Source organism: Tiliqua scincoides, chromosome 9 (genome assembly GCF_035046505.1).
Source record: "Tiliqua scincoides isolate rTilSci1 chromosome 9, rTilSci1.hap2, whole genome shotgun sequence".
In the NCBI taxonomy this organism is placed as follows: domain Eukaryota; kingdom Metazoa; phylum Chordata; class Lepidosauria; order Squamata; family Scincidae; genus Tiliqua; species Tiliqua scincoides.
This window is the reverse complement of record NC_089829.1, coordinates 23,128,458-23,154,846: the sequence shown is the minus strand read 5'-3', so window position 1 is coordinate 23,154,846 and position 26,389 is coordinate 23,128,458. Positions and strand designations below refer to the sequence as shown.

Here is a 26,389-nt window from a genome sequence, read left to right as displayed (position 1 = left end):
ATGAACGAGCTCTTGGACCCAGCATCCCAGGCCAACCTGGGTGTGGTCTCTGCCACCTGCGTGTCCAAGGTGGAGTTGCGGGTCAGCTGCAAACATCTCCTGGACCGCGACACACTCAACAAATCAGACCCCTGCGTGGTGCTCCTCATGCAGTCCCAAGGGCAGTGGATGGAGGTAGGCCACGAGTTGTAGGAAATGGACAGGGATGTGGGGAAGTTCTCTGTCTGAGCCTGGCAGGATGGGGCCTTGGATGGCCTGGCTGAGTTTTTCTCAGGGTTCCAAAATTGTTGTCAGCAGGGGGACAAGGGAAAGGTGCTGGGAGAATGTAGCTGCAGCCTCTGAAAGAAGTGTTCACTTCCCACCCTCCATTCTGAGCCCAATTCAGGGTCGTGCAGGCAAGCCCTCAGCTAACGCCCAAGAACATGGGAAGCTGCCTGAGGCTGGGCCCCTCAAGCTCAGTCTTGTCAATGTTGACTGCCGGTGGCTCCCTTGTGTTTCAGACAGGAATTTTTTTCTTGCCCTACCCAGAGATGTTACTGTGTTTTAAACTACCCCAGTGGCCCAGAATTCCATTTCATTCTGGAAGTCTTACTATGTGACATGGGTGTGTAAAGCCAGGGGCTTCCAGGACCCCCTAAGCACATAGCTGGTTGCTGAGACCGTCCCAGCTCCTATGCAGAACCCTTTTGTGGGGCATGAAAATTGAAGCCTTCCCATTAGGGGACTTTCAGGGCAAGAGAGGCTCCATCTCGCATTAGTTTTAGTGGGAAATTGGCCCTCATCAAATACTTTAAGAAATAGGAAGTGGTAGTCCCAGATTCACTCCACATGACTTGAACCGAGGCAACAGCTTTTCCAGCCCTACTGTGAGAACCGGGCAGAAATTCAGCCTGGGCCTTTCTGCAGGCCAGGCCAGGGCTCTGCCACTGAGCTCCTTCCCTGCCTTTTGGCACCCTGAATGACAGGCCTGCCTCATCCTCAAGGGGAATGCAGAAAGTGAGTTCTGCTGCTTGCTTGCCAGCATGGCAGCAGGTGCAGTCCTAAAGCATTGATCAGTGCTGGTGGATCTCTGCCCATAGAGCTGAGGGATGGGGGACTGGTTGGTTGCTCCAAAGTGGCAAAGTGACTCATGACTTTGGGGGAGGGCTTGAGGACCGCCTGTTCTTTAAGGAACCAACTTTTGGAGGAAAGAGGCAGCACATTTGCGGTGAATGGTCGTGGGCTTACGAACGCACCAAGCTGCCTTCTGCTGAGTCAGATTATCCCCCCAGAGCACTGTGCCTCACCTGCTCTGACTAGCAGGTGTTCCCCAAGATGGCAGGCACAGGCGCCTGAGAGCCTCTGCCTCAAGTGGAGATTTGGGGAGCTTAGATATGGGGAGCTTTTATGAGGCACCTGACCCGAACCCATCAACTCTCCAGGCTCCTTTTTGCCTTGCATTTGCTGGGGGGGGGGGCTGGACTGTAGAGGCTGAGACATCATAAGGGGTCAAAGTGTGGCTGGTCTTTGCCGGCCATGGCGTGTGTACGTGTTGGCAGAGTGCTTGTGAACAAGCTTCTCCTTGACATCTTTTATCCCTTATAAGAAAAGCCTCGGGGGGAAAAGCAGCAGGTGAATTGAAGGCTGTGCCAGAAAATTCCACTCAGGCACATGACGTCTTAAACTAACATTAATACATTGCCTATTGACAGTGCATTACAAGATTAAATGCAATCCCATCCCTATGAAAAGCAGAGAAGTGCCTATGGCTGCTGAAGTCAGGTGGCCGTGGGAGGGGGATTGCTCTGCCAGACTCCCTGGCAGTTCTCTGAAGTGGACTCCAACTCTCTGTCACTGTGGCTGTCAAAAATGGCAGGACTGAGAGAGGACATTGGGAGTCCCAGCCCAGTGGCTGCTTTCTGAATGCAGGCACTGAGACATGACCCTGCCTTGAAGACCTCTGGTCTCCTGTGTGGGACTCTGGGCTATATGGTTGCTCAGGGAAGGAAATGCACTCTCCATGTGCTCAGAGGCCCTCTCTCCCTTCTTCATTGTTTCCATTGCATGTTAGTTATTCTTGAGCCTGTGTCTCAAGCCCTCCCTTCTCCTGGTCCTGCAACAAAACTGTCCCCCACTCTGGGGCTCACTCCTCCCCCACTGCCTTCAATGTACAGCAAGGGTGCTGCAAGTGTCTGAAGGAAAATGCGCAAGTGTGATGTGGCACTGCTGCTTTAACTGCCTTTCCCTCCTGTAGGTGAACTTGCCTCCTGTGATCACATCAAGGCTGGGCAAATACTGCTGAAAGGAGCTGCCTTGGACTGGGCCAGACTGTTGGTCTCTCTACCCAGAGTGATGCTACCTCTCTGGAGTCTTAGGCCGGCAGCAAAGAGCTTTCTCAGCCTTGCTCCCCAAGAGCTAGAGAAGCTGGGGCTTCACACGCATGCAAAGAGGATGCATGGACTTCTGTTCATCCTTGTGACCATGTCCTAGAATAGGGAGCTGCCCTGCTTGTCTCGTAAGGTTTGGTGGTGATGCCTGCTGCTGCTGCATTGGTGTTGGAGTGTCTAGGGCTGCGCAACCCACAGAAGTGACAGACTCCCCTCCTGCCCTGAGAGCCACCCCTGCGTTCAGTGGACAAACCACCTGGAGGGTGGGGCCACTGCTGCCTCATCCCAGCAGTGTGAATGCATGCAGTGATTATGCAGTGGGGAAGGAAATGCACTCGTTCAATGCTCAGGGGCATCGCCTTGAAGCATTGAACGGAGAGGATTGAAGTGATGGATTTAGATGGGGGAACTTGTACTCCAATCCCCACTTTGCCATATTACTCACTAGGTAGCCTTTGGCCAATTGCTGCTTTCTTCAGTCGGATCTACCTCGCAGGGTTAATGTGCAGAGGGAAGAGGAGAGAACTCTTAGGGGCAAAGGGGGTGGTTCAAAATATAACTGATGAATATGGTGACTGAATTAAGCTTGGGTCAGCGTGGCTTCAGCCTGAGCCCCACATTTCCTTGGCATGGCTTGTGTGTTTGACTCCCAGGCTGGCTCTCACAGAGGCACAACAGCTTCCCTCCTGGGTCATGTTACCTGCAGTGACTCCGCTCCCTGCCCCCTTTTGCTGGGCCCATCGCCAGCGCCTGCCTGTCTGGCACCCTCCGCTTTTGTGCTTGCAACAAGGCTGAGCGCCTGGCATTCTTGCTGAGGTCTCTGCTGATTCCCTCCTCGCTTCTCGGCACAGGGCTCTTTTGTAACGGCTTCAGGGTTAATTGCCTGTAGCTTCTGATGCTCATTAGATGTTGGCACTGAAGAGTTTCATCCTCTGAGTCTCTGAGCAGGCAATGGAAATAAAGCCAAGGCAGGTGGGCCGGGAGAGCTGAACAATGAAGGCTTTGAACTTTCCAAGGCCTTTTCTCTGTCAAGGCTTCGTGTTTTGGAGCCGGCATTTTGACGACCCAGTCGGGAGAATGTGGGGTAGGATTTTTGGGCTGATCTATCCAGTGGTGTAGCTAGAGGGGTTGCAAAGCACTAAATTTTGCAGGTGCCTGAACGCACTGTGCAAGCGGCCCCATCCCCTCCCCTTCGGAGCCATTCCGGGCAGTTGGAGGAGAACAGAGGCATTTGCTCTGGACCCCATCTAGCTATGTCACTGGATCTATTGGAGACAAAGGCCAGTGGGCCTTCTGGTTCAGTCTGTGCCAGGTCTGCCAACATCCACTGCTGTCCAGTGGCAAGCGGGCAAGCAGATGGCATCTCTCACTGGTCACCAGTGCAAAGGAATTGCATAGGCCTGCTGCTGGCAATGCAGGATTTAGCCAAGTCCCAAAGCAGAGGCAAGCACTTTCAGTTTGTGGGCTGAGGCTGGCCTTGGGAGAGCAACCAAGAACCAAATAGGGTGGTTTCAGGGGGAGCCTTGCTGTCAGTTCCACCTGGTGGCAGATTTCTCAATCCTTATCTTTAGGGGCAAGACCTGGGCCAAGACAGGATGACTTTGGGAGGGATTCTCCAGGAGGGAGATTTACAGCACAATCCTATGCACGTCTACTAAAAAGCAAGTCCCATGGTGCTAAATGGGACCTACTCTAAGGAAAGTGTGTACAGTATAGGATTGCAGCCTTAGTTTGTCCCAACACAAACAAGGGATCCTGTAGCACCTTAAAGATGAGCAGAATTATTGTTGGCCATCTGCACCCATTTTGTTGGATGCAGAAAGAGATTTTCAGATCTCTCTTTGCCTCTATGCACAGACAAAACAAGACAAAACTGCACGAACAAGGACGGTATAGGAAAAAAAAAAAGGTGAACATTGGGGCTGAATAGCCATAAAATGCATGAGGCAGAACAATGCCTGCCCAGACTGTGTGGTTGCCCTCCTTACGTGCCTAGTGGATGCTACGGACTGAGAGAGAGAGCTACTTTAATTGTGCTGTTTGTCTGCACACTCACACAGAGAGTGAATGATAGCTTCCTTACAAGACAGCAGTTGTAGTGTGATGGATAAGAGACTGTTGCATGGATTATTATTTCTCCCCTGCTTTCTGCAATACTGTACATTCAAAGCAGTGTAGAGATAACCAGACACTAAAATTAACATAATTTAAAATCCTGAAAAATATACAACCAACTGGCCAGAAGAAGATGCACCTTTATGGGCAGACTGGTCTGTAGAAATCAGCAGCTGAAGATTTTTGTGGGTTAATACCTGTATATTGAGGTGCACTTAAAGGCATAGGAGCAGGATCCAGTAAAATAGTTGGTGACACTAAGGATTCTAGGCAAAGCAACAACCCCCTATCCCAAAGCTCTCCCCAAATTCAGGAATACACATTGCTTAAAACCCAGTTCCGTGTATGGCATCAGTCAGTCCTTGAGCCCGAGGAAAACCTACCTTCCAGAAAGCTGCCACTGCCAGCAAGACCTTGCACAGCACCTGTCTTTGATTGAGCATGGTCAGTTAAATGTCCAAAACTACCCAGCACATTTAAGGACCCTCAGTGAGCTCAGGAAAGGCAAAGCCAAGCAAGTGGATTCCAGAACTGAAACCAAGCAGGGGCAGCCTTGAGATTGATTGTCACCAAAGTAGAAGAGTTGGCTCCTGGGGAACAGGGGGTTCCCCTAGTAAGGCTGCCCCTCATTCTGGGGTGCATTTGTAGGGGCTTCTGGAGTGGAGCTGCCTTGCCAAAATGTGCTCAGCAGGGCAGTGGTGGTATCACACAAGAGCACACCATGCTTCTTTGTGGTAGGCATGGCTCTGCATCCTTCTGCATCAACATACCCACAGCACATTCAGAGTTATGACCCACACACTTGCACTGTCTTTCCTTCCTTTGGCAGTGAATTTCTGCTGCTATGTTCAGAAGCAGAGTGCATTTGTGTACACAATGCTGGGTCAGGCAGGTGGGTGGTGCTCCCCCTCTAGTCTTATTTGCAAGGTTCCTGGGGCACCTGGCTGTCCTCTGCTAGAGACGGAGCTCTGGGCTAAGTGGGCCTCTGGCCTGACACAGCATGGAGTGTTTTTAGTTTGCCCCACTGAAGTGACCCCACAGAAGAGTTATGCAGCTCGTAACATCCACTACCTTCCTGGAATGAGCCTCTTTGGCTACTGGTGAGACTAATTTATTTTCTGAAAGAGACAGTGCAAATCACCACTTTTGCGTGCACAGGAGGGCAAAAATCAATATGAAATAGGCTCTAGTATTTTCAAGGGAGTCCAGCCGTCTTGGCCCACAACGGCCATGGAAAATCACTTTGGACGGTGTCCCAAATGGGTGCCTTGCCCTGACATTGATCAAGTCACCATTTTGTGCTCCAGCATTATTTAAAAAATCATTATGAAGCACAATGACAATGTTGTGGTGACTCCGACTTCCTCTGTGAGCAGCTGGCCAGGTGTCAGTGGGCAAAGGGGTCTTGGCACCTGGTACAAAAGCATGACTTGGCACTTGCCATGCATGGGTGCCCCCAGCAGGTGGCACTGGCCCCCAGGGCTACCCAGGAGGAAGAAAAGTCCCTGTTTGGCTGGGATATTGTTCTGCAAGGGCCAGGGGGTCATTTGCCTGCTCTGTGTAGAGATGTGCTTGTTTGCAAATGAATGGATTAAGGAGGCATTCTAGAGGCTCACTCTCAAGTCAGGGTGATGCACATCCAGACCTGCCCAGGATGCAACAAGCTGTTCCTCCAAAACCTGACTTCTCAGCCAGTAGCACAAGTAGGCTCCAACTCAGACTCTGTATATAAAACTGCTGGTCTGTTTTTCTCCGCATTGTTGACACTGACTGGCAGCAGCTACACAGAATTTCAGGCAGGGGTGTTTAGATGCTGCCAAGGATTGAACCCAGAGCCTTCTGGATGCCAAACAGGAGCTCAGCCACAAAGCCACAGCCGATTTGGTTCGTTCCAAGGCACTAAATCGTCCATGCAACTGAACCAGCCACTCTGAAACCTGCCTAGTGTGGACCCCCCCCCCCCACCTTAATCACATCAGGCTGATCCAGTAACCAAGGGTTCCACCCACAGTGCCAGGTAGCAGACTATACACCAGGGTGGGGAAGTGTCCAGCCTAGCCTGTCAGGTTTGATAACTGACTCTTGGAACCACATATAGGCTCTTGCCAAGCATAGGCTGCAGGATGTGTGTAACAGGATGAGATAGAGCTGACAGTTATTGCATTTAATTAATAAATCCCCACTCATTAGGGAAGAGCTATTTGGTGAGGTTTCATGAGATAAAGGAGCTTTAAGGAAATTGATTGCCACAGCTCACGCATCCCTCCAGCTGGAGCATTGGAATTCAAATGAAATCAGGATTTGGGGGAGCAAGTGGAAAGCCCTGCTGCGCAATCAATATGGAAAGTGGAGCTGTCGGTGGCATAATCTTGATGCTTTCTTTGCCAACTAGGAAACTATGGAGAGATTGTGCTCTCTTTTTCCTACTGGGAAAAGGGACTGCTGGACTGGAGGGCGGCTTTGGTTCAGCTCTAGAAGTCTTCACAAGGGGGGTGGTGAAGTAAAATTTGGACAAAACCGGCTGGGAACATCTCCTGCCTGAGCCTTGTTGGAATGAATTAGAGATGATCAAAGCACACTGATATTCTTGCACATCTCCCGTTCACTTCATGGGGCTTGCGCCTGTGAGCTGGGTCCTTTCTGGCTTCTTGTTTCTTGCAATTTTGAGAGAGAGAGAGAGAGAGAGAGAGAGATTCAAATATATATTATTTGACCTGAAAGCCTCACATCCTCCCCTAATCCTGGAAATATGGAGTCCCTAATAGCATGAGAAAGGCACTCTACACTTGCTCAGAGTCTCATTCCATCTGGCTCTCAAGTTCTTTGGTGCCCTTGGTTAAAATGATGCTTTGCTTGCTGCTTGCCATATTACAGTAGGATCACAGATCTGAGAAATGCTAAGGAGTCACTTAAACCTAACCTCCTCCTGCAAGGAAAGACCCATCCAGGCGTTGGTATCATTGCCAAATGCCCAATACAGTTTCATGTATAATGGAGTTATACTGACTGGACACCATCATTGTGCATGGAGGGGAAAAGGGGAAGCAAAGCCTCATTCTGCTCGTGATAGAATCTCTCACTATGTACCACTTAATACCACCTGTCATGAATCTAGTTTGAACCCAGTGCCAGGAGCTGTTCCAGGGGTTTGGGATCTGTATTAGACAAGAGAGGAATTGGGGAGTGTTAATTACTGGCCAAGTGAGTAAGGACAGTGGGAGAGGAGAGCCAGGTGATGGTGGAGCAGCAGATAAGGAAACTGTAGCACATGAAGAGACACCCCCCTCCCCACACACACACACTGCTTGAGACCACTTTCCTCCACCACAAGTTTGACATCCTCACAATGTCTCCCCATAGTAACTGGGATCAGTGCCTGAGGAAGGGCTCATTAGCATCTCATCTGCATTCACTACACTATTGATTCCATTCCCCCAATGTTTAAACAAATTTCCGTTCTGTCTTTTTTAGGACGTCAGGCAGATATGATGGCAGCTTTTATCCTTTAAGAAGGGGGAGTGGAGGGGGCCAGGGTATCTCTGTTGATATGCCCACAATAACCAGAGACAGGTGTCCACTCCTTGCTCTCTCTTCCTTTCTTTTCTCAGATCCTTCCTCCAGCAGCATAATTACACTCTGAATCCAGGAGAGCTCCAATATTTGTAACGCAGCGCTCAGTCCTGAAGATTTGTGGCTCTCCCATTTTCTCTGATGTTTTATTACAAATCTGAATTGTTTATGAAATTGAACTGTCTCTGTGAGGATGGGGGCTGGAGGGCCTATTTGCACAAGCACTTGCTTCTGGAGGACCCTTGCTGGGTTGTTGCAGCATCATTCTCAGGTGGCCCATGGACTGTTGCAAGAGGACTTTGCAGTTGTGGGGGCCAAACACCAGGCTCTTGCAGCTTGCCAGTTTGCACTCTTCTCTAACCTGCGCCAGGGAAGCAAACAGTGCTGGGAGCCTGAAGGGCTAAGGTTGTGATACTCCACCCTTTCCTGTAGGAGAAACAAGGATGGATAGAGGAAGGAGTTGACTTGCAAGACCAGGAACCCTGGGGGCTCCAGCACAGTGCCCAGCATCTACTTTGGTCTTGGGTTCTGACTCTCTGGAGTTAATGGCCCTGCTCTGTGGCCTCCTGCAAGCTCCATTCAGGTCATCACTCCTCCTCCTTAAAGTGGCTACACTACATTTACTGTGCAAAATGCTGTGCAAGCTACATTAGAGCCACTTGCACAGGGACCCTGCGAGGCAGCTGCCTCTTGTGTCCATTTTACAGGTGAGGAACTGTCTGGGGCCAAGTGACTTGACCAAGGCCAACCCAGCGAGGTCAGATTCCAGGTTCAGGCCTGGTCTTCCTGCCATGAGCTCCATACCAGCAACCCACCTGTCTCAGAGAGTCTCATTTTCCTTCTCTCCATTCCAGGTGGATAGATCAGAGGTAATCAAGAGTAACCTGAACCCCGTTTTTGCCAAGGTCTTCATGGTCGACTACTACTTCGAGGAGGTGCAGAAGCTGCGCTTTGAGGTGTACGACAGTCATGGCCAGAGTGGCCTCGGGACTCACGACGATGACTTCTTGGGTGGCATGGAATGCACCGTGGGCCAGGTGAGGGTGGGCAGACAAAGCATCCCCAAGTGTGGGGCCATGGGGGAGGGGAGGCAGGCCAGAACTGCTCTTTTTTTCCTTTGAAAAAGAGAGGGGGGAGCAAAGGGAAGGAAGATTTGCGAGGAGCAGTTCTGGAGCCATCAACCCTGCCTGCCTTCTGCAGCTCCTGCACAGCAGTGTCCCTTCAAAGCAAGACATGGCACCCACAGGGAGCTCTGGTACTCCCTGCTCTCTCGCCGCAGGCAAGTAATTACAAGCAAGTGGTACACACACGCATCCCCCCGCAGCTCTGCTTGGAGGCCAATGCGGTGTGATGAGCATGTCTCCTGAATCTCAGAGCAGCTTCCACAAGTCTGCATGCCGAGCTTCCTCGACCTGCTGTCCAGCCCCCACCAAGTGACTTGTTGCGTGGAGATGCTGTGAGGAGCATGTTTCTCTTGCAGGGAAGCCCTTTGCTTAAGGACTCTGGGCATGTACAGAGTGCATTGCCCTCACCCTTGAGTAACCATAGTTCCCTTTGGAGGGTGCTCAAGACAAAGGACCCAACTCCCCAAAGGTCAGCTGCACAGCCTCTTCTTCTGGAAGCACAGCCACCAGGCCCCTTCTTGCTCCTGCAGATCCTGTTGGTTTGCAGAATGCAAATTTATTCCAGGGCATGACATCAGCCAGGGCACCTCACTCAGAGAGCAAGTATTCAGGTGGTGACACCAGTCGTTCAGTCCGAGAAGTGACAGAGGACTCTTCTGAGTGAACCAAGGCACATCTGATGCACACATGTCCTGCATTTCTATCCTCCTTTGCAGATTGTGGCCCAGAAGAGGGTGAGCAAGCCACTGTTTCTGAAGTATGGGAAATATGCTGGCAAGTCCACCATCACAGTGAGTGTGCTGTCTCCGCCCCCTTGCCCTCATCTGGCACCCTCCTGATTCCCCTGGTCATGGGCCTCTGACAGGCTCCCTCTTGACCCCCCCAACAGGTGACTTCTGAAGAGATTTCTGGGGACAACGGCTTTGTGGAGCTTTCCTTCCGAGCCAAGAAGCTGGATGACAAGGTAGCTAGGAGGCCACATGGGGCCTGATCCACCCTCTGGGGCAAACTGAGCAGTGCCTCTAAGATCAAGGGCATTATGGGGAGGGTGGGCTTGGAGTGGCACACAGGGGGGGAGGGGTGGTACCCAGTGGGAAACTGCCATTCCTTCTCCTTGGCCCAGATGGGCCTTGGGAGGGGGGCAACATGATCTAGGTCAGTGTAGCAGTGGAAGAGCCCACCAGTGTGATTAAGGCAGCCAGATGTATTTTGTGCCAGGCTGCAGTTTATCCCTCTATACCTCTCGAAGGAGATAGGCTCCCTCACTCCCCAGTCAAGGGGATAGCCCAAAGCCTATTTTGGGGTCCAGGCTATGCAAACCTCATCTTCTTATTCAGGCTACTTGTGCTGCTGTATCCAAAACAGGACTAGGACTCCTGCTTGCTCCTTGAGCATTTCACCAGGCAGCTGTGGTGGGCAATTCCCTGGCTAGTCCCTGCCTACCCAGCCCAGCCAGGCTGCATGTGAGCCCCCTGGAATGCCTGGGGGAGGGTGAAGCCAACCACCTGATGGGGCCTCTGTCCTGCCTCCCCCACAGGACCTCTTCAGCAAATCAGATCCCTTTCTCGAGATCTACCGGATCAATGATGATGGCAGTGAGCAACTGGTGCACCGCACAGAGGTAAGAACCTCCAGCTAAGGGAATGGCCTGTGGCCTGTAGTGGAGAAAAGAGGAGGAGATAAAGACCAAGACCTGTTACTGCTTTACAGGGTCTATGTGAAACCCTTGGGATGCTGCAGCTGCTGCCTGCCCATGTGTGCAGCATGAAATCAGATATTAGACTTGGTCCAAGGGGGCTTTATAGGGCTACCCTATGGCAGAGGAAGGGTGCCCCTCTTCCTTAGCAGCCCTCCCACTGGCTGGATTTCTGCATGTTCCACCATTTGAGATGACCAGAGGGTGTTAACCTTGCCAGGATTAAGTCCTATGCAAGTTTACTCTGGATAGGAGGAAACCACCTTAACCCTTCACCTCCCAAATTGGGTGTCCAGTGTCTATGTGCCTTTCTTCCCTTCCATGGTCACCCCATCACCAAAGACTTGCAATACTGACAGGCAGCAGCACTGAAGGTTAAAAGACCCAGTAAAAACACAATGGCTATTCAGAGCCAGAATCCTGGGATGTGCCGCTGAGTTGAAGGGTGTCCCACCCCATCTCACTCTGTTAGGAAGCGGCCCTGGCCTCTAGGCACTTCAGGGACATTTGTCCAGGCTCTGACTGTGGCGAGTCTCCAGGGAAGAAAGAGCAAGAGAGAGACAGGTGTGGGGCAGGCCCCTTTCTGCCTCCCTGATGAGGCTCCTTCCTGGACCTTTTGCCTTTTGGAGTCATGTGCCCTTTTCTGTCTTTGCTCTGCAGTTTGTCAAGAACAACCTGAGTCCCATTTGGGAACCATTCAAAGTGTCTCTTAATTCGCTGTGCAGCTGTGAGGAGAAGCGGAAACTGCGGGTGAGAGTGGGGATGACGACAAGAGGGCTGGGTGGGGCTTGTGAACCTTGTGGCTGGCCAGCTGGGATAGAGGGAGCACAGGGGAGGTCAGCCGGGGGTGGTGGTGGTCTCCTCCTTTGAATGCATTAAGGAGTCTTCTCCCTCTTGCTTGCTCTCCCTCCCTCCCTCCCTCTGTCTGTGCAGTGTGTAGTGTTTGACTATGACTCCAGGGGCAAACACGACTTCATTGGAGAGTTTTACACAACTTTTGAGGAGATGCAGAAGGCAACCGGGGGCAACAAGGTTGGTGCCAAAGGAGAGAGTGGGAGAGGTGTGCCACTTTAAAGGGCACAGCAAGTGAGCTGCCTTCCCTCACCTTTTTCTATCTGCCTTGCAAAGCAATAGACACCTGTAGTGGGGGAGGGTGGGGGAGGATAGGTCAGGCTGTCCTGGTAGATCTCTGGGTGACTTTCATTAGCTTGACAAGGGGTTCTGATTCCCAGCTTTGGAGCAAAAGGCTTGGTGCTATAGCTGAACGCATGTGGACTTGTCTGATCTTGTACCATGCTTATCTTGCTCATCCAGGCAAGTTGTCTATCTCTGAGCCTCAGTCTCCAGCTGTAAAATAGGACTTTACTGTATATTTAAGAACACTGCCCAAGTTGCTGTCATTTGAACATGCATGTAAAAAACATTCTCTCTCATGGTTGGTCTTTTGCCATAATCACTGGTCTTTCTCATCTCAGTATTTCTTACCTGTAAAATGGGAATAATAATTGGTTGCCTTTGGCCAGGTCCTTGTGCAGCTCTGCCAGCCAGGTTCAGAGCTGGAATTTCAGATATGTAGTTACTCAGTCCTTGTACAAGTTATTCCAGTGCGTGACTCATGGGGTACAGGAGGTTGTTGGCTTTGCCCTCTAACCTACCATTTTGTACCCAGCTTTTTTTGGTAAAAAAAAACCTGTGCAAAAATCAAAGCTCATTTCCCCCCCCCCCCGATTTGATTCACTTGTCTTGAGCGTTCTTGAGCTCACTCTCTTTCTCCTCCCGAAATCAGATCCAGTGGGACTGTATAAATCCAAAGTATAAGCTGAAGAAAAAAAATTACAAGAACTCAGGGGTGGTCATTCTTCTGGACCTGAAGGTGAGCTGGGAGGACACCATAGAATGATGAGTTCTTTGGTCCTCTGGAGGAGGGAGCTACACACTGCCCTCAGAGGCAGGAACCCAGGAGGGCCTTGCTAGGATGCCTGCCTGGCATGGCAACTTGTGCCATTGGCTGTGTCCCTGACATCCCACAGTTGCTCCATTGCCTTGGTGTCTGGTGGGTTTACTGGACTGCTAGGAGGACCACTGCCTTATTTCCTCCTCCCTCCCCCTCCCTGGGCATACAGCCTTGGCAAGGCTGGTCATGCCTGGAGGATGGCAGAAGAACAGCAGCTGTACCCGCCCATGGAATTGGCTAACACACTGTTTGTCTGGAAGATCCATAGGGTCTACTCGTTCCTGGATTACATCATGGGTGGCTGCCAGATCCACTTCACGGTGAGTCGCAATGCCTGCCTTGCCCATTGGTAGAGGGTGGAAGCTCTTGGGAAGCAAACAGTCCAGGATGCCAGGGGGCTGTTGGGCAGAGAGCTCATCCTTGCATCAGCTGATGCTTGCTGAATGGGCTTGAGATTTTAAGGGAAACTTTCAAAGGGGGCCTCTTCCATGCGCAGCCCTGCTCACCACTCCACACACTGCAAGGCCATTGCACACCTACATGTTGCCTTTGCATCAGTCCATGAATTGCCATCTCAGCCTCGGGCAGGTGGCTCTGCAAATGCAGGCTTTGGCTCTCCCGCTCTGCCTCCTCCCAGCTCTGTTCGAGAACCTGCCAGGCGTGTGTGCAGAGCAGCTCCTTCTCCTCCTCAGCTCTCCACAGGCCTGGCTGCCAGACCTTTGCTGCAGCTTTGCACAGATTTCTCCCTTGAAAACAAGCAGCACCCAGATTGCGTTTTGAAAGAGCATCTCCTTCCTTGAGTGAGTCAGGTTCCAGAATGTTCAGATAACAGATTGCTGGCTCCAGGCCTCTCTGCTAGCTAGAAGAGGAGCTGGGAACAGACCCAGAAGTGAGAGGACCAAGGTGCTGGAAGGGTGCAAGTCCTGTTGATTGCAGGCACTGTGGTGTTACAGGTGAAGGGGCAGTTGGGCACGTGACACTGACCTCTGCTTGCCTCTGCCCTGATGGGCAAAATGAGAAAGAGCCTGGAGATGCCCCTTCCCTCCTCCTCTGGGGTCTCTGCTGATGTGGTTTCAAGTTCCAGGCCAAGTTCCGGGCCGGTGTAAAATGAGTCCAGCTACATGGCAAGGAGAGAGGAATTGAGCTGCTTAGCTGGGCCCCACACCCCCCAGTCCGAAAAAAATGGTTAGCATGGCTCAGGCTAGAGGTCCCAGATATGTTCCTTGAATTCTCTACAAACCTGGTAAGGGAAAGAGACAGAGGCAGGCAGGTGGAGGGCCTGGGTGGCCCTTAGCACTGGCGTTGGGTTCTGCCAGGTTGGGAGGGAGACAAGCCACTCACTTTGGGGCCATTTTCCTCCTGCTGCTTAGCTTCTGCACTTGGAGATTCTTTCTCAACTGGCCCGGCCTGGCCTGTGTCTGCACAAACGGTTCCTAAATGCAGGTTGAGCTCCTGCTCTGCCTTCACTGCAAGTGACCTTCAAGGGAAGAGGAAGCTAGAGGGTGAACCACACTGTCAAGAGTACCAGGTGGCCATCCCCGGGTGGCAGTGATTTTCCATCTGAATGTCATCCAAGTGGGGCTTCTCCGTCCAAGGGTGCTCCTGTCTGCCTTTCCTTCTGAGAAGCCAGTGCAGGGGTGAATGGTTGGCTGCATGGAGTCCTCTCCTTTTGTTCCCATCAACCTTCTGCCTCTCCATTGTAGTGATGAACTCAGACTGTCCTTGATTTGAAGGGAGATGCTAATTCCTCCAAACCCTCTTTCCTCCCAGGAGTTCAGAGCTGGCAACCTTGGGCAGGTGATGCATCTTTTGGCAAGAGGGCAGTCCAACTTATCAGGTAGAGCAGCCTTGAAGTGCTCATGTTCCCCCACCCTTTTCCCTTCCCAGGTGGCCATTGACTTCACAGCCTCCAACGGGGACCCCAAAAACAGCTGCTCCCTCCACTACATCAACCCTTACCAGCCTAATGAGTACCTGAAGGCCTTGGTTGCTGTGGGGGAGATCTGTCAGGATTACGACAGGTGAGTGGGGACTCCAGAGCTGCAGCCAAGTAAATGAACCCCACATAGAACCTGCAGCAATGTGTGATTGTGGGGGTTGGGGGAGACTCAAGCTGCAATCCTAGCCTCACTTTCCTGGGAGTAAGTTCCATTGAACACAATAGGACTTGCTTCTGAGTAGATCTGGTTAGGATTGTGCCCTCAATCAGTCATCTTTGGTGCAAATTGTGTGGATCCTATTTCCAGATCCTGTGAAGTGCTGGAGGGTGCACTTAGGGAATACCACAGACACTCACCTGCAACTTGATCCCACAGATAAGTCAAGGGCATGTTTTGAGCCAAAATCATGGAATTTTCTATGACCTTCAGATAAGTTGGGGGTTTAAACTTAGGGGGGTGTCTGACTATAGTTTTGTCTGATTTTACCTGAGGCCAGATCCTGAAAAATAACCTACCAGTAATTGCTACCTAAGAATTGTACAATCTCTAATTTATGAAAAATATAGTAAAAGATCATAAGACATTTTTATTCTTTAACTTTTTAAATTCTGATCTTCATGACCTTTTTGTAAACAGTATCAGAGTAAGTGCACTGTAAACATCAAACCAATGGAACAGTGGTTCCCAACCTGGGGTTCATGTACCCCCAGGGGCACTTGACAGGACCTTTAAAGAACTTGAGAAAGAATTGAGAAGGCAGAAAAAGGTAGGTAGTGCTCCCGAATGCCTTGCAGGGCCAGCAAGGCAGGAAGGGAGGTGGCTAGTTGGCTGTGAAAGCCCCACCAATATCTAGTTTTTGGTCATCAGTTCATGTATGAATCATGTATGATCATGTATCAGTGATTCATACAGCACAGTAAAAAGCTGAAACATAATATGGAAAGTGATCAACCACCAAGAATTTCTCAGCACACTTCTGGTGCAAAACAGTGAAAGGCCTAGTCTTCAGTTCTTCCAACAGATAAAAAGAGAAAATACTGTGATGAATACTTGAAGTATGGGTTTTCATATAGATGAGATGAGGGCTTATATTATTCATATTAATTACGAACATTTTGCTAATATGAGGGGTACAATTTATGGAAATGGGCTGCCAAGGGGTATGCAAGTGAAAAAAGGTAGGGAACCACTGCAAAAGAACCATTAATCAAATTCTACTTTAAGGTACCTGGAGTGTAAAGCCAGAGGCTCTACATAGAACATACAACTTAACATAACAACTTAACTACAACCGTAAACTACTACAACCCTTAACTACTAAACATGAAATAAAACTACAGACTAAAAAATGTGAAATGTCAGGGTTTTTAGGTTTGAATTTTTAGCTTCTTATTCAAGACTTTTTAGTTTTTAGTCTCTACTTTTATTTGATGTTTAGTTTTAGTTTTAATCCTTAGTTTATTTTAGCTTCAAATGCCTTTGGTTTTTAGTTTTAAGAGTTTTTAGCTTGGTTTTAGTTTTAACTTTTTAGGTTAAGTTTAGTTGTTGTTTTAAGTTTTCAGTTTTTAACTTAGTTTTAGTCTTGGTGATAGTTAGCCCCCCCCCCCTTTTTAGGATTGGTTTAGGCTCATTAGACAAAAAAGCCAGACCACGGCACCTAGCCCGAAAAACTCTTTAGTTCAGTATGGATTCCAGCTGTGAAAGCCTTAGCGTGTTTATCAATATTTTAGCCTGCTTGAGTGCCCACCCACCCCCCAACATTCCCCCTGTTACATGGAGTAGCTGAGTGCTTTGGGAGAGCATTGTGCATATTCTAGGGGAGCTGGAACAAGCTTGGGACACACACCCTGGGAAGGATAGCTGCATGCAGGAGCTAGCCTCACACTTCCCAGTACAGAGGTTCCTGTAAACCCCAACGGACCATATACTAAACCCCAATGGACCAAGCTATTCTAGCAATCTCCTGTGGCGGGGCCCAGGTGCCCACTTCTGAGCCCTGCCAGGCAGGCCTGTGGTGCTGTGGTTCATAGCAGTCCCTGCCTTCCTGGGTAGCCAACTTCCAGTAGCCTTCCCCTGGGACATCTTTTCCTGTGTGGATTGTGCCCAACTGAGGGTGCACCTCTGAGACCTTGAACCCTGCTTCTCCACAGCGACAAGAAATTTTCCGCCTTGGGCTTTGGAGCCAGGATCCCACCCAAGTATGAGGTGAGTCAAGGGCTGTGTGTGAAATTGGGGGTCTGGGGCAGCAGGGAGAGGTGCTTGGCTGGTTTAGATGGGATTTGAAAGTGGTAGGCAGACACTGAAGCAAGACGAGGTTGTAAGAAGGGTGGGCAAAAACCATCGCTATAACCCCAGTAGTGCAAGTTGTGTTGAAAAGAGCCTCTGTCCTTTGTGCCTCCTGCCTGTCCTAGAATGTTGGTCATGGAGAACCGTTGGTGGTACCTGGCCCCATTTCCAAAGACATCCTCCTCACCACCGTTTTGGTTGATGGATTTGGGGGTTCTAGCAACAAATCATGCAGTCTAAGAACCTGGCTGATGCCTGACCATCCCTAGCCCAGCAGATGGGTCACCACCTCCAGGCCTAAGGCCAGTGGCTTTTCATGTCCAGCTCCCCCCCCCTTGTGTCACACAGGAAGTGGTTCCTTCCTGTGTTGCCCCCCTCTTGCCTCCACGCTGTGTGCATTAGCACACTGCCAAGGAGGCTTCTGACAGGTTGACAGCTCTGAAACTCCAGAATAGCATCGCGACAGTCAGTCTGTCTGTCCACTTGATGCTTTCCTGCAGGAGACCCTCCCCCGCCCTGTGATTTCTCCTGGGGAAGGTGGGGCTCAGAGGACTCCCCACTGATGAATCAAATTGGCTCTTGTTACTATAGATAGCAGGAGCGGGGGTGGGGAGGCAGACTGCTCGCTGCCAAGAAGTCAGACAAACCAGATCCAGAGCTGTGCAGGGCAAGATCCTAGAGAGACCATGTAAAACCAGGAAGGCAGGTTTGCTGGAGGGATGGGGGGGAGCATATGGCCTTTTGCCTAGCCAAGTGCAGAACTGCACAACTAAGTGGGAGAGGCACTCTGGGAGCATGGCATGACTGCCGTTGGCCACAAGTTCACATGAACATTCAAGGCTGCTTGTCAGGCTGGTGCCCTGCCTCAGGCTCAACATTTGCTACTCCAACTGCCTGTGGCTCTACGTGGTCTCAGGCAAAGTGAGTTTTCCTAGCACTTGAGCCCAGGACCTTCTGCATGCACAACACCTGCTTTGCCAGTGAGCATTGCCCCTCCCCCATTTTTCAGGACATCCCCTGTTTCTTGGTGCCTCTTCCTGGCAAATCCTTGTTCCCATTTGCCACTGGGGAGACGCCTTTCTGGGGCAGCCCTAGTATGCCTTAAGTGGTTATGCCACTGGATGGATTCAGTGTTCCTTCCCAGGTTCTTGAGAAGTCGCTGCTCGTCTCCAGTCTGTAAGCATGCAAGTACGTGCACTTGAGAGCATCAATGCTCCACCACATGGAGTGCAGCCTGCCATCTCACCCACTGCTGAGGCTCATGTTGCACTCTTGATAACGGACTGTGGGACAATGAGATGTTCATCTTGTAAGCAAGAGAACACTGTCGCAAACTTAGGGGGGTTTGGGGTGCTCAGAGTTCTTGGTTCTCAAACCCTAAAGCCCTCAAGGCCCCCCCCCATCCAGTAGTACTGCCACCACCCTGTATGTGCCAGTGCCTCAGTCCAGGGACACTGATACCCTCTAGGCTTAACTCTATCCCTTGCAGGCACTGAGCTCTTTCTCCAATTAAAGCCTCAGTCCTCAAGTTACTAGACCTCAATGAGCACTTGGTAGCTTGCTGAACTGCTAGGCAGGATTCTGAACCTTTGTCCCCAACAGACAATGAAACAACTTAGTAAAAGAGATTTTAGTTTATTAAGTACATAAGGTTACATAAGGCAGCAAATTCTAGAGGCATAAACATCTGGGAAACATATCAGCAATAAAATAATAAAGCTCGCTGGCTATCTGTTAATACCTATCTCTCACCTGGGTCAGTTACTCTTGTAGATCTTTTAACCCCAAGGCTACCTATGAGGCCAGATGCCCATGGTAGACAATGGAGCTCACAGCGTGCAGGACTTTGCACCCAAAAACTCTGTTCAAGAAGGAACCGGACACACCCCTTGGGGCACTCATTATTATACTTCTTATGCTAATAGTACTGAGGTGACTTCATACTTATCTAGACTGTCCAATCAGAAACTTTTGAGGACAGAACCTTCTTGGAGTGGGTCTGGTTGCTAGCCCTCCTAGTTCTTACCCCTCCCAACTGGAGATCCATAGCTGCATTCCATTCCGCTTGATCAGGCACCCCTCAGTCTACTGAGGTGTTAAACATTCCAAGGGGTTGTAATTCTTGTTGTCTGTCCTTTCTGGCCAGCAAAGGAGAGACAACAATCTTTTTGTTTGTTTACTCACATTCTTGCAGCTAGGAACTGCTGGCCACTTCTCCATTACTGACTTAGTTTGGTTCAGGCTTCACATGCTAACCTAGACCTAAACTGTACATATTCATGACAAACACACACTGCGTTGGCTCTTAAAACAGCACATAGCAGGCTGTTCCTTTCAGAGCAAAGGACTGCAGAAGAGGGAGCAGTATACAGTGGCATTGGGGGGCCCCTCTGGTCAGAAAATGAGGGCATGCCATGGCATCCATGAAATGCTGGAGGGGATGGGAAATAGCTGGTTTGTCAGGTCAAAGGACAAGTTCCAGTGCAAGACACCCCCAGTACCAGTTCTTTGCCACAGACATCCTCTTCAGGCTTGGGATGTGAGTACAAGGCTTGTTCCAGGTAAGTACATTAAACTGTGAGGCAGGGTTGAGCCCTTCACTACTTCTTGCTGCAGTGGTTTCTCTCAAGATTTCTCTGTCCTGCACTTCCTGCTGTAAAAGGCCTCAGAGATGCACCTCTCATGCACGGTTTTGTCTTTTGGGGCAGGTCTCCCACGATTTTGCCATCAATTTCAATCCAGTAGATGATGAGTGTGAAGGTAAGGAAGCCACTGGGCTTCAGGGTATTTCCTTTGCCCCTTTTTGTCTGCCCCACCCCACGTGGAAAGCCATCCGATGCAGACTCTGCGTGCATCAGGGACATCCCATGGCAGCTATGCTGGAGGCAGTACTTGCTCTCCTCCCCAGGGGTGGCCTTCCTTAGAACAGTCTCCCTGGGAGAGATGGATGTGCAAAGGACATCCCTGGATTAAAGAGAAAATGGGATGAATACATATGACAAGGCACTAGCCATTTCTGGACCAGTGCCTCATTGTGTCCAGTTGGGATCCAGTAGATGGATAGGGTAGCACTACTTACTTAGGACTGAGTTTCCCCGCAAGACTGTTGCCTGATTAAAAATGCATTAGTCAAATAATCTAGCTGACTAAATTGGCATCAGTGTGCCCAATGAGAACAATATTCTACAAGAAAAAAGTCACGCTTTGCTTTTAGACAAATTACACTGGTGTAATCTTAGTAGAGGCATTCCTCACTCTCTCTCAGGTGGAGAGAATGCCTCTTTTGCTCACCATCTTCACTTTTTATACATATGTATGTGTATTAAAAACATTTTAAATCTGGTTAATCAGGGCCTTTTTTATCAGAATGCATAAAGTTGTTTAACCTGATTGATTAACTCATTTTTACCTGGCCCACAGGTATACACATTTGGTCCCTGTTGTGTATATGCAATGTTGGGCAAAAATGGCTTAATGGCCTGGACATGGCAGCTCTCATAGTTGCCATTCCTTTCTCTTCCATGGAGAGCCACCCCCATTTTGCCACAGTGCTGTTGCATATTGAGGCCTACTCAACATGCCCTCCCCCTGTGGACAGATGCTTGTGACCACCTCCCCACCCCCCAGCTCAACCTTCCTGTCTCCCTGTCAGGAATCCAGGGTGTGGTGGAATCCTATCAGAACTGTCTGCCCAAGATACAGCTCTATGGCCCAACCAACGTGGCCCCGATTATCTCCAAGGTTGCTAGAGTAGCTGCAGAGGAGGAGAAGACCAAGGAGGCTTCGGTGAGTGGGCTGAAATCTGTGGCTGGGCCGACTCCAGGAGGGTAGTGGTGGGGAAGCTGCTCTGATCTTGCAGTTTCCAGGCCGGGAAGGGTTGCTGTGTGTCACAACTAGAGAACGTGGTGCTTGACATACAGTCCTGGACCCAAGAAATGCTACACTGAACACCTTGCAAACAGGCTCCTCCCACTGCCTTGCTGAAAAGCTGCAGAGCAGTAGCATAGCTAAAGGGGGGCAAAACGGTAAGTATTGTAGACACTGCAACATGCTGTGTAAGCCACCCCTCCTACCCTCCTTTGGAGCCATTCCAGGCAGCAACTGCAACATGCAAGGGCCCGCCAAACCAAACAGCATCTCCTGCATGTTGCTGTCGCTGCCCAGAATGGCTCCAAAGGTGAGTGGGAGGGGCTGCTTGCATGGTGTGTTGCGGCACCTGCAGTATGTACTGTTTTGCCCCCCTCTAGCTATGCTATTGCTGCAGAGGGAGAGGAGGCGGTTGACAGAGGGATTCCTTGAGCTTCTGTATGCATGAAAGCTAAGGGGACTCAAACTAAATTCCCTTTCATTATTTAGACACCCAAGTGCTCAGAGATTGAAGGGCATGCCAGCTTTTCCTTCTGGAATCTCATCAGCTCTCTGTCTGAGCGCTTTGCAGCTGAGCCTATCAATTAATGACAGTGTCTAATGCACTGTTAAAGGCCTGAGCTGTAAGTGGCTGGGAGGGAGCAGGAAGGTTGCCCGGACAGCACACTACGCTGATCTGGGTTGAACTGGGTACAGATGCTACCCAACTCCTGAAATTGGGGGTGAGGGAGAGAGATTGTGGACGGGCTTGGGATCTGCAACAATGGGACACAGCAACCCTCCATGTCATCTGCTTGTCAGCTCCTGGCAACCCCACCCTAAGCAGCAGAAAGAAGTGCAAAACAGTGACTCTGGGAGGGAAGAGCAGGAACAGGTGCAGAGATCAGGAATGTCTGAGGTTGTGGCAGAAGACATCGTCTCTTGCAGAGCAGCCCTCCAGAGCCCCTGCAACAACCTGGGAGTTGGTGCTCTTGGGGCTGGGGGACCTTCCTCACTTCCTTACCTGACCTCTCTTCCCACAGCAATACTTCATCCTGCTGATCCTGACAGACGGGGTCGTGACCGACATGGCTGACACGCGGGAGGCCATTGTCCGGGCCTCCTACCTGCCCATGTCCATCATCATCGTAGGCGTGGGCAATGCAGACTTCACTGACATGCAGATCCTGGATGGGGACGATGGCATCCTGCGCTCCCCTAAGGGCGAGCCTGTCCTGCGCGACATTGTCCAGTTTGTGCCCTTCCGGGAGTTCAAGAATGTAAGTTGCTCCACAGTCCAGTCCCCCCCCCATGCATCCTCTGCCTGGGCTTCCCACTCTGTAAGGGTAGGCCTCTACCAGCTGGTTTGATGTGACTTTTAGCAACAAGTAGATCATAGGAAGAGTTCGCAGGGTCATGTACAGCTCTGCTTCTCTTTTGCTTAGCACGGACATGACTGCCTCATTAGTCAGGCACTAACTGAACTGTCTTCTGTCTTTGGAGAAGCATTTTGCAATATTGCTCACTGGGGCTGTTGCACTCTCTGTCCTGACCAGCCTTGTCCTAAGCCCAGTAGTCTGGAGGTCAGTCACTCAGGGATTAAAAGTTCAGATGAAGAGATCTGCCGGATGAATGGATGAAGTTGCTGAGCCAGATGGTTCATCCATTCAGCTGACAGCCCATGCCTCCCTGTCCCTGATCCCCTTCTCCAATTTTGCCACCACTACCAACACATGCTCAACCCCTGGCATATAAGGAGGTGGAGGGAGGTGTGTCCTCCAACTTGCCACATGATACAACACTTTCCTGTAGCTTCAAGGAAAGGCCAGCCCTGGATTCCTCTTGCCCAGGGCTCCAGCTGGGAGTGATTCTCCAGGCTCACAATGTCTTCTACTGCCTGAAATCCTCTTAACTGGGGACATCAGGGACCAAACCCATAACTGTCAGGGTGTCAAATCTGTGCTCTGTCATTGAACTCTGGGCCTTCTCCCAGAGGGATGAATTTGGAGTACTGTGGATGCCAGGGAGGAGGTAGGATCCTGGGTATGTGAGCCATAACCTTACCCTCATAACCCTGAGACTTTTCCTTTCCCTCTGGTTTGAAGGATGAATCAGCCTCTGAGGCACAGAGGGCAGCTGCTGTGCTCCCCAGGCCCAGTCTTTGTCATGGGAGGCCAGCAGGCGGGTGAAGAGGTCTGTGTGTGGGTCCAGGGGAGGGCCACTGAGGATTTTCTCCTTCACTTTGTCTACATCTCACAGGCTAGCATGTTAAACAGGAAATCCATACTTGGGTTTCTCTGACAGCCTGAGGCACAAGCTGCTTGACCGTTGCAAAGGCCTAATTGGGTCTGATTGCCAGTAATTTTGGCCTTGGGAGACAAGCTGTCTGTTCCTTCTTAGCCTGATAAAGCTGGGGAGTGGGAAGGCGAGATTAACCCTTTGGACTCTTGTTCCAGAAGATCTGAGGCGAAGTGACACAAGCCATTAGTGGGGAGCTGGATCTGTTCTGTGCTGAGGATTAAACCTGTGTAACTGAAACTGTTGCCATTTCCCCCCTCCCCCTTCCTTTGCTGCATCCCTTATATCTCTCTAAAATGTAGGCCTCTCTGGGCAGGGACCTGTTTTCTCAGTCTGTGCTAAGCACCATGAGTATTCATGGTGCCATGTTCTTAAATAACAACAGATGAGCTTTCTTGGCTGGAAGTGGGGGGAGGGAGGGAGAGAGGGAGGAATGTTTCCCCTCCTCAGCATGCAGTCATCCTGGCAGGCAACACTGCCAGCGCTACTCAGGAACAAGGGGAGTTGTGGCTGTGTTCTGTGGGGAGGGGATGTTTTGCTAAGTGTTTAGGGACCATCTCCACCTCACCATGTAGAAAGTAGTTGCCCTTCCAAATGGCCCTTTGGATACACACTGAGATGGTGCCACTGTTTGGGGGAAGGGGTGAGGAGAGACCACTAACATTTTGCTTCTCTTGACCCTGCAGGCCTCCCCAACTGCCCTGGCCAAGTGCGTGCTGGCAGAGGTGCCCAAGCAGGTGGTGGAATATTACAGCTACAAAGCCTTCCCGCCCCGCTGCTCCAGGGGCGGCATGCCTGATGCCACCCTGAATTCGCCCCAGTGATGAGGGCCCTGGGTTCCAGCTCCATTGTCTGTCTCCCCTTCATCTGCCAGCTCGTGCCCCCCCCCCCAAAGTTAGGAAAGAGAGAAGAAGCACAAGACACTGAGAAGAGAGGGCAAAGTGGGCGGGCAATTCCTCCTCTGCAGCTGGCAACAGAGAAGATTCCTCCCTGAACAGGCACGGTGGGCCTTGCACGCAGTCACACACCTTTCTCATGTCCCTTCCCAGAGGCACAGCAAGAGAGCAGAGCTGTCCCACTGGAGAAGCCTCTTTGCCAGGGGGGAAACGGGAACTGTGGCCATCCCCTGGTAGAAATGCCCCTATGGGAGTAAAACCCTAGCTTCTCCAAACTGGGAAATGTTTAAAGAACCACCAGGGGAAACTGAATCAAGTCTTGGGGTGGTGATGGTGGAGGAGCAAATGCAGAGAAGGCTGCAGATAGTGGAATGACAGAGAATAGCTATCTCCCTTTCTCTCTCACACACACATATGCACATGTGTATGCTCACCAATGGGCTTCAGGTTGTTCTAAGGAGAAACCTGATGGGTCAGATCAAAGGTTCAGGGTCCTATTTTCCACAATGGCCAACCAGCTGCCTCCAGGAAGTCCCTCAGTAAGGGATGAGGACATCAGCTCTCCCCTCCTGTTGCTCCTCCCCCCACAAGCAATTGGTCTTCAGTGGTACACTGCCTCTGGCCATGGAGGTCTCAAACAGCCATCATGATAATTAGCCATTGACGAGACGTCCTATCTTCCTCCTCCTCGGCCTCCATTAATTTGTCTAGCTCCCTTTAAAGCCACCCAAGCTAGTGGTTGTCACCCCATCACACTGAGTTTGGGACATTAATTTGACCGTCAGGAAAGCAGGGTGGATGTATCTATCATTGTGACTTATCCTGCATGGTGCTGTGGGAACCCTGTGCTCCACCCTTCACTTCCAGGGAGAGGCCTAGTAGAAGCAGAAGATAAAAGGAAGCAGGCTGGTTCTCTGGGGCAGGCAAGCAAGAGGAGGCACCAGCTCATGGGATGGGATTCTTCATGCTCCAGCCCCCTGGTGGAGGGTCCCAAGATCTCTGCTGGGGAGGCTTCTTGCTTGGATAGTACTTGATGACGGAGTTGGGATCCACAGGCCCTTGAAGCACCAACTCAACAGATTGCTCTGCCAGTTGAACTGGGCACAACAGCCACCCTTTCTTAACTTCCAGGGGTACAGGCTGGAGTCCTCCACCTTTTCCTCAATGTGCAGAGCAGCCCTGGGGGAGACAATCCTGGTGGGCTGGCTCTCCTGCATGGCTGCCAGTTTAGAGGATCTTGGCCACACTGCAGTTGCATTTCTGTCCATTTCACAATCCCACCCTACACATGAAGCTAGCTGGGCTCCTGTGGAGGTATGGTGTCCAGGCCTGCCTCCCCACCCCATGTGGTACGTGATTGTCTTTCACTATGGTGTTGTCCTTTGCCGAAGGTTTGCATGACAAATCTACTGTTCTTGATGTATCAAGAGAGGCAAATAAAGGATATGTTATGTTTTCTTCTGTGCTCTATACCTTTGTGGTGGAGAAAGTGGAGCATCCCCCAGGCAAAAATATAGAATAATAAGAATGCTGGGATCAGCCTGGGGAGAGGGGGCTTGAGTTCTGTCACTGGGTGCAGGACTCCCTGGCAGGGCATGCACTTTGCAGATAGAAAGCCTGGCTTTCAGTTCCCAAAGTCTTCAGTTCAAAGGGTCTTGGGGTAGTAGTACTTGGAGACTTCTCCACCGGAGGTGCTGAAGCTCTACCGCCAGTCAGTCCTGGGATAGCTGGAACAAGTGACTGGCTACAGGAAGCAAAAGAGCCCTGCTCAGCCTGCTTGCAATGAAGTTTCACATGGAGGCTGCCTGTGTGTGTCATAAGGAGACAAGTGCTAGGAACCAGTGGAAGCAAGAGCAGAGAGTAGTGCTCCCATCCCACGTCTTCCACTAGTCACACATTCATGAAAATGGGGGAGATGAAGCATCTGAAGGCTAGTATCACCTGTCCTCTATCCACCAGATCACCTGTCCCTGCTGGCATCTGTGGCTCTTCTCTTTCTTGGGCACATGCACAGGGCTTCTCAGTACCAGCTGCAAGGATGTGGATCTACAGTTATCAGGCCTTTCCTGAGCTAGATTGGATCTCATTGGGCAGAGAATGCAAAAACTGTGCTACTCTACATCAGGGGTGCCCAAACTGAGGCCTTTGCAGCCCCCGAGGGCCTCTCAATGCGGCCCTTGGGGAGCCCCCAGTCTCCAATGAGCCTCTGGCCCTCTGGAGCTTCGTTTGAGCCCACACTGGCCTGACGCAACTGCTCTCAGCATGATGGCGACTGTTTGACCTCTCATGTTAGCTGTG

At 50.8% G+C, this 26,389-nt stretch overlaps 1 protein-coding gene across 1 annotated transcript; it reads left to right on the top strand.

Moving 5' to 3' along the window:
• On the top strand, nt 1-24,019 carry CPNE7 (copine 7). The gene is made up of 15 exons (XM_066636856.1): nt 1-174; nt 8,906-9,088; nt 9,892-9,966; nt 10,065-10,139; nt 10,713-10,796; nt 11,532-11,621; nt 11,805-11,903; nt 12,658-12,744; nt 13,086-13,145; nt 14,713-14,846; nt 16,916-16,970; nt 19,760-19,811; nt 20,704-20,837; nt 21,941-22,177; nt 23,882-24,019. Exons 1-15 carry the CDS (start codon nt 1-3, stop codon nt 24,017-24,019), a joined length of 1,677 nt encoding a protein of 558 aa, XP_066492953.1.
• Nucleotides 24,020-26,389: the final 2,370 nt, after the last annotated feature.